At 43.8% G+C, this 7,500-nt stretch overlaps 2 protein-coding genes across 2 annotated transcripts in view; both read left to right on the top strand.

Moving 5' to 3' along the window:
- The window catches only part of syngr1b (synaptogyrin 1b), a gene marked incomplete at its 3' end in the record, with an annotated part of 10,181 nt that extends 5,477 nt beyond the window's left edge, over positions 1–4,704 (top strand). The window contains exons 2-4 of the mRNA XM_079219482.1: positions 1,548–1,785; positions 2,343–2,488; positions 4,477–4,704. Of these exons, the coding sequence (XP_079075608.1) occupies positions 1,548–1,785; positions 2,343–2,488; positions 4,477–4,704 (612 nt within the window). The remainder of the gene's footprint in view (positions 1–1,547; positions 1,786–2,342; positions 2,489–4,476) is intronic.
- Positions 4,705–5,859: 1,155 nt separating this feature from the next.
- tab1 (TGF-beta activated kinase 1/MAP3K7 binding protein 1) overlaps positions 5,860–7,500 on the top strand; it is a gene marked incomplete at its 5' end in the record, with an annotated part of 11,969 nt that continues 10,328 nt past the window's right edge. Inside the window, one exon of the mRNA XM_079219878.1 lies at positions 5,860–5,864. Within this exon, the coding sequence (XP_079076004.1) occupies positions 5,860–5,864 (5 nt within the window). The remainder of the gene's footprint in view (positions 5,865–7,500) is intronic.

The following is a 7,500-nucleotide window of genomic DNA, read 5'->3' as shown; positions in this document are numbered from 1 at the left end:
TGTGGCAAATCAGCATTCTTAATGTGCATTTCTCGAGGGACCCCCTGATGGTCACAAGACCGAGAGCCTCTCGTGGTGTCCTTCAGGCTGCCGGCTTTCATGGTCATGTGATTGTCTGTCTCCACACACACACACACACACACACACACACACACACACACACACACACATGAAGCCACATCACATGCTCCCCCGTTCACGGCTCCTGAGCTTGTGAGGAATGTTCGAGAGCAGCGAGTTCACGTGAATCATTTCATCTGTTGCACATTTCGTTATTAAATATGATTAAATTAAATATGCGTCTGTTTGACCTTGTGACGTGCATTTGAAGGTCACGGCTGCCGGAGAGAAAATAAATGAGCTCCCCATCGTAAACGGGGAAAACCAAACCCTGTCTCTAACCTGGAGGCCCTGCAGCTCCTGATGTCCTTGTTACAGACGGCGTGTCCATTAAAACATGAAAACACTCGATAGGAAGCAAACCACTGCAGGAGCCTTTTGCTTTCCTGCTCTCTGCTTTGAGTTTGTTCTTTAAAACAATCTTCTGCAGCAGAAAAGCTTCATGACGCGACTCTTTCTGAGCCGGCGTCACGTGACTGTGCGACTCTGTCTTCTGACCTGAAACGTAAAGCGTGTGTGTGTGTGTGTGTGTGTGTGTGTGTGTGTGTGTGTGTGTGTGTGTGTGTGTGTGTGTGTGTGTGTGTGTGTGTGTGTGTGTGTGTGTGCGTTTCCAAGAGCGCTCGTGGGCAGAGGCAGGCCGGTAATGAGCGGAGACGGGAGGAGACGAGGGTGGAGGGAGCGCTGATGCAGCCGGGCTAAAAATAGCACCGCCTCAATACCTCCTCCTCCTCGTTCCCTCCTCCCTTCCTCCCCTCATCCTCTCCTCCCTTCCTCCCCTCGTCCCCTCATCCCCTTCATCATGTCTCCTTAATGAAAAAAGGCTGCAGGTAAGCGGAGAGGACAAGTTAGAGATGTTACTGTCCTCCTCCACACAAACAAACATGGAGGGAGGGAGCGTGAGATCAGGGAGGCAGAATGGAGAGGAGGGTGACTCCTCTGGTTGTATAGAAGTATGCGTCATGTGTGAAAGCTGCATTCTCTCTCCTGACCACCAGGGGGTGACTCCTCTGTTTGTATAGAAGTATATGCGTCATGTGTTAAAGCTGCATTCTCTCTCCTGACCACCAGGGGGCGACTCCTCTGGTTGTATAGAAGTACATGCTTCATGTGTTAAAGCTGCATTCTCTCTCCTGACCACCAGGGGGCGACTCCTCTGGTTGTATAGAAGTCTATGCTTCACGTGTTAAAGCTGCATTCTCTCTCCTGACCACCAGGGGGTGACTCCTCTGGTTGTATAGAAGTCTATGCTTCATGTGTTAAAGCTGCATTCTCTCTCCTGACCACCAGGGGGTGACTCCTCTGGTTGTATAGAAGTACATGCTTCATGTGTTAAAGCTGCATTCTCTCTCCTGACCACCAGGGGGTGACTCCTCTGGTTGTATAGAAGTACATGCTTCATGTGTTAAAGCTGCATTCTCTCTCCGCAGCTCTTCTCCATCGTGATCTTCGGCTGCATCGCTAACGAGGGCTACATCAACCGCCCCGACGAGGTGGAGGAGTACTGCATCTTCAACCGCAACCAGAGCGCCTGCAACTACGGCGTGTTCATGGGCTCCATGGCCTTCCTCTGCTGCGTGGCCTTCCTGGCTCTGGACGTCTACTTCCCCCAAATCAGCAGCGTCAAAGACCGCAAGAAGGCCGTGCTGGCGGACGTCGGGTTGTCGGGTAAAAGCTAAAAGCCCGACGCTCTATTTTCTATTTTCTTTCTCCCAGGTTTTGTTCTAAACTAAAACTGAGCTTTCTCCTCATCCACAGTTCTGGTTTAATTCTTTTAAATTGCTGAAGTACCGTAAGACTTGTGACACGTGTCTTTTTACTTATTTTTGTTAAAGATCGTTAAGTCGCAATAATTCCGTAAACGGCTTAAAATGACTAAGCGATTATCACGTTTCACTGAATCATTCATAATTCCCCTTACAATGGCGGTCAAAGACACATCCCTGTAACCTTCGAGGCTGTGGGAGTCTAACGAATCAACCTCGACTTCTGTCTGACGAGTAGAAGTGTCAAAAAATAGAGAAAAAAGTAGATCAAAAGTAAATATTTTTTCAATGTCTGAACCGAAAAACACTGACAAAACCCTTTTTTGGACTGAATCTGCTTCATAACATGTGTGCATGTCAATGCTTGTGTTTATTGTGATTATTATTGCAGATATAGATGATTTAGGTCGTAATCTTTCCTCCTCTGCTCTGGTCTAACTCTCCGTTCTCTCTTCCCAGCCTTCTGGTCCTTCATGTGGTTCGTGGGTTTCTGTTTCCTGACCAACCAGTGGCAGGTGAGCAAGCTGGAGGACAACCCTCTGAGGGAGGGAGGCGACGCGGCCCGGGCGGCCATCACCTTCTGCTTCTTCTCCATCTTCACCTGGGTAAGTCCTGCAGGCCGCCGCCCCCGTCCCGCCCGCCCCGCCCACCGTCCCGCCCCTGTCCCGCCCCTGTCCCGCCCCCGCCCACCGTCCCGCCCCTGTCCCGCCCCTGTCCCGCCCCCGTCCCGCCCGCACCCGCCCACCGTCCCGCCCCCGCCCACCGCCCACCGCCCCGCCCCCTTCCCCGCCCCTATCCCGCCCCCTTCCCCCGTCCCGCCCCCTTCCCCCGTCCCGCCCCCTGTCCCGCCCCCTGTCCCGCCCCCCTGTCCCGCCCCCCTGTCCCGCCCCCCTATCCCGCCCCTGTCCCGCCCCCCCACCCGCCCCCTGCCCCGCCCCTCGCCCTGTCCCTGTTGTTTCCTCGTGAACTCATGACCTGCGTCCCACAGGGCGCTCAGACCGTGCTCTCCGTGGAGAGGCTAAAGAACGTGTCGTTCGAGGAGGAGTACACCAAGCTGTTCCCCCCTCAGACCCCCCCGCCCCCCCAGCCTCTCGTCTGACCCCCGCTGCCGCCGCATTAAGCCCCGCATTAACCCCCGCATGCCGGCCGTGTTGTAGTCAAACGCGTTGATTCAGCCGCTCATCGGTCACGGCTCAGCGGTCACGGCTCGGTTTCTGCGCTCCCAACCAGAAACTAACTTCACGTATTCACGGAGATGTGCTTTCTTTTTTTATTTAGATAGAACATTATATCAGCAAGTTTTTAATTTGTAATCAGAACACCAGTCGTCAATAACGTGCAGGTTTACAGAGCTTTGTCTTTTTGTTTTTATGAATCAGTCAGAACACTTTAAACTATATAACCTTTATATATTTATCTATTATTTATATGTATAAATATGTATTTTTATATATTTATGTACATTTATATATATTTATATTCATTCATATATATATATATATATATATGTATATATATATATATATGTATATATGTATATATATATATATATATATATATATATATATATATATATATATATATATATATATATATATGTATATATATATATATATATATATATATATATATATATTTTGACAATCAAACTTCATTTCAGACTCAAGGTCAAGATAGTTCAAAGCATTAAATAGGTACAAACGTACAAAAGCACAGTTAAAATACGTAGACCCACCAGTGCCTTATAAATAACATAACATCAAAGCTTTAGTTCCACATTGTAGGAAATAACCTTATTTTTAGTGAAGCTAAACTTACCAATAAGTGTCTTTAAGTGTTTTTAAGCTTTAAGTGTCTTTAAGTGTCTTTAAGCTTTAAGTGTCTTTAAGTGTCTTTAAGTGTCTTTAAGTGTTTTTAAGCTTTAAGTGTCTTTAAGTGTCTTTAAGCTTTAAGTGTCTTTAAGTGTCTTTAGGTGTCTTTAAGGGTCTCTGAGTCTTTAAGTGTCTTTAAGCTTTAGGTGTCTTTAAGTGTCTTTAAGTGTTTTTAAGCTTTAAGTGTCTTTAAGTGTCTTTAAGCTTTAAGTGTCTTTAAGTGTCTTTAGGTGTCTTTAAGGGTCTCTGAGTCTTTAAGTGTCTTTAAGCTTTAGGTGTCTTTAAGTGTCTTTAAGTGTTTTTAAGCTTTAAGTGTCTTTAAGTGTCTTTAAGCTTTAAGTGTCTTTAAGTGTCTTTAAGTGTCTTTAAGCTTTAAGTGTCTTTAAGTGTCTTTAGGTGTCTTTAAGGGTCTCTGAGTCTTTAAGGGTCTTTAGGTGTCTTTAAGGGTCTTTAGGTGTCTTTAAGTGTCTTTAGGTGTCTTTAAGGGTCTCTGAGTCTGTGACTCTGGACAGAAGGAGCCTCCTCTGCTCCACCTGGACATGATAACTCATCGTTGTGAGCGCTGCCTGCTGAACTAACTCGCTTTCTGAGCCCGACTAACCAATGCTTCCTCTCTCTCTTTCTTCTTTCTAACACATCTTTCTCCATCTCCGCACTTCTCTGCCCATCTCTTTCGTCCCCTGCCCCCCCCCCCCCCCCCCCCCCCTGCCCCCCCCTCCAAGGCGGGCCAGGCCTTCCTGGGCTTCCAGAGGTACAAGCTGGGGGCCGACTCGGCCCTCTTCTCCCAGGAGTACACGGACCCCAGCCAGGACGCGGCCGGAGCCCCGTACACCTCCTTCGGCGGGGACGACCTGGAGAGCCCCGTGGCGGGGGGAGGGGGGGGCGGGGCCCCGGCCGGCGGCGACGGGGCCTTCGACGGCTCCGCCGGCTACCAGCGCCAGGACTACTGAGAGACACCGGGGGCCGTGAAGGGGCGGAGCCTGGGGGATGAGGGGCGGAGTCTGGGGGGATGCTGCAGAGATGATGGGGCGGAGTCTGGGGATGAGGGGCGGAGTCTGGGGGATGAGGGGCGGAGTCTGGGGGGATGCTGCACATAGAGCAGAGTTCATGTCCTTTCTACTTTACAGATTGAGTTCATACACACATCCAGAGCTGCAAAAGGATGCACATGTTATTATTATTGTTATTATTATTATTATTATTATTAATAACGATAATAATAACAAGCAACAGTGGCATATCTGGCTACTAATCCCCTCAACTGTAACAAAAGAGTGTTCTTTTTTATTTTTCAAGAGGATGTGGGACTGCGTGTGTGTGTGTGTGTGTGTGTGTGTGTGTGTGTGTTCTCCCCTCGATTGTTGCCTTCGTGCCGACTGCCAAGCAAAACCCGACCAAAACCTGCGGCGACAGTTACAAGTTGTGTTTCTGCTCGTTGAGTTTTTCCTGAAATTACACCAAAAAACACCAGGAAGTGAAAACATGAATTACCGGTCGGTCTCAGCTGGTAGTGAAATGTTTTGCACTAATCTGAACAACAACATCAACACACACATGGTGTTCAGCTGAAGGAAAGGTGGAGTTACTCGTTGAGAAAAGCCAGAATAACAGGCGTTTGTCCCCATTTAAGATTTTCCCAAATTATGATTATTGATCTGTTTCCACTTTATTTCAACAAACATTGAACATCTGCATATTTATGAACATTCATCGCTCCATTTCCCTAAAGAATAAAGTGCAACTATCTCTATGAATATATGTAAATCTATAATTCAGTATATTAGATTGTTTAAAAAAAAACAATAAATACAAGATTATGCTTTATTTTAGGGCATTATGCTAATTCTGTATAAACAATAAAAGAAGATCTATGTTTCTGTTGAGTGTTATTGTGATAAGACATGTTATGGCCTCGGCCTTTACGTTGCTTTCTGGGGAAGGAGATGTTTTTATTTTGGGATAATTAATAGTAACTATTCAAAAAATGTAAAAAAAAAAAAAATACAACAGTAAAAATGTGACCAAATTCTCAAAGTACACATGTATACTTTACACTGTACAACATGTAGTCGTATGAAGTGTGGCGTTCCTTTGTGAAGTCCGTTATGAGGTTAGAGTTCAGAAAAGATTATGTACAAATGTATGTTTTTGTTGTGGTTCATTTTAACCAATAAAAATAAAGAAAACACTGATGATGATGATATGGTTTGGGATTCCTTGCTGTCTGTTATTATTATTATTATTATTATTATTAATATTGTTATTATTAATAATTTACAGAGTGTTTTTTAAAGCGGTGTATCTGTTCATCTGTTAAACTTAATACTTAATGCATATTAAGAGACAAATAGACAATATAACTGTAATCAAGTGTTTTCAGTCCAGCTGTGACTCTCAGCAGCTGCAGAGGCGATGGCTCCCTCTACTGGAGAGACTATCACATTTAACCTTGCTCTTATGTTAGCTTTCTGTTACCATCTCTTATGTTAGCTTTCTGTTAGCATCTCTTATGTTAGCTTTCTGTTACCATCTCTTGTGTTAGCTTTCTGTTAGCATCTCTTGTGTTAGCTTTCTGTTACCATCTCTTATGTTAGCTTTCTGTTAGCATCTCTTATGTTAGCTTTCTGTTACCATCTCTTGTGTTAGCTTTCTGTTAGCATCTCTTGTGTTAGCTTTATGTTACCATCTCTTATGTTAGCTTTCTGTTACCATCTCTTATGTTAGCTTTCTGCTAGCATCTCTTATGTTAGCTTTCTGTTATCATCTCTTGTGTTAGCTTTCTGTTAGCATCTCTTATGTTAGCTTTCTGTTACCATCTATTGTGTTAGCTTTCTGTTAGCATCTATTATGTTAGCTTCATGTTAGCATCTCTTGTGTTAGCTTTCTGTTACCATCTCTAGTGTTAGCTTTATGTTACCATCTCTAATGTTAGCTTTCTGTTAGCATCTCTTGTGTTAGCTTTCTGTTACCATCTCTTGTGTTAGCTTCATGTTAGCATCTCTTGTGTTTGCTTCCAGTTAGCATCTCTTGTGTTAACTGGTCTTAAATCAGCAGTAAAATACACTAAAACTATTATCTATAATCCAATGTGTTTCTCATCTCTTGGTGACCTTGTTAGGCTTCCTTATCCATGAACATATTGTTTATGTTTTAATATTGTTGTTGTGGGCCTCTGGGCCTTTTCTTTGTCAGGATACCTCCATTTCTATTAAAGAAATGTTAAAATGAACCTCAAGAGAATCATATAAATAAATAAAAGGTTGTTGTGTTACCTGACTATTACTGAGGGTATTAGAACACATCTCTTAAATACATTTGTTTTATTTATGTTTTCATCTTAATATTATTAACTATAGTAACTATAGTAACATCTATGGTCAATTTCCACCCATAAATCTTTACTTCAAGAAAACTGCTAAAAAGTCTTTTTTTCAGCAATAGAACTTTAATACAAACACAAAATGAAAACATGTCATAACAACATATAGATTTGCAAGGTCAAACAAACAACAACCAATCAAGCAAATCTTATTTTTATAACTGGGTCAAACCGACCCTAACAACACAAAGGTCAACATGTTTTGGTTTTATTTTGTTGAAATAGAGGTTCCTGACTAAGTAAAAAAGGCGTGATGCAATAAACACATGTATGTGCTTCTTTGATGCATTTAAAACCTAAAACACAAGAGGAAGGTTAAATAACAGACTTTACAGTTAGAACGTTTCATTCTCTGAATGATGAAAGC

Source organism: Taurulus bubalis (assembly GCF_910589615.1).
Source record: "Taurulus bubalis genome assembly, chromosome: 6".
NCBI lineage: Eukaryota > Metazoa > Chordata > Actinopteri > Perciformes > Cottidae > Taurulus > Taurulus bubalis.
The sequence above is the reverse complement of the archived record's forward strand: the minus strand, read 5'-3'. Positions and strand labels throughout refer to the sequence as shown.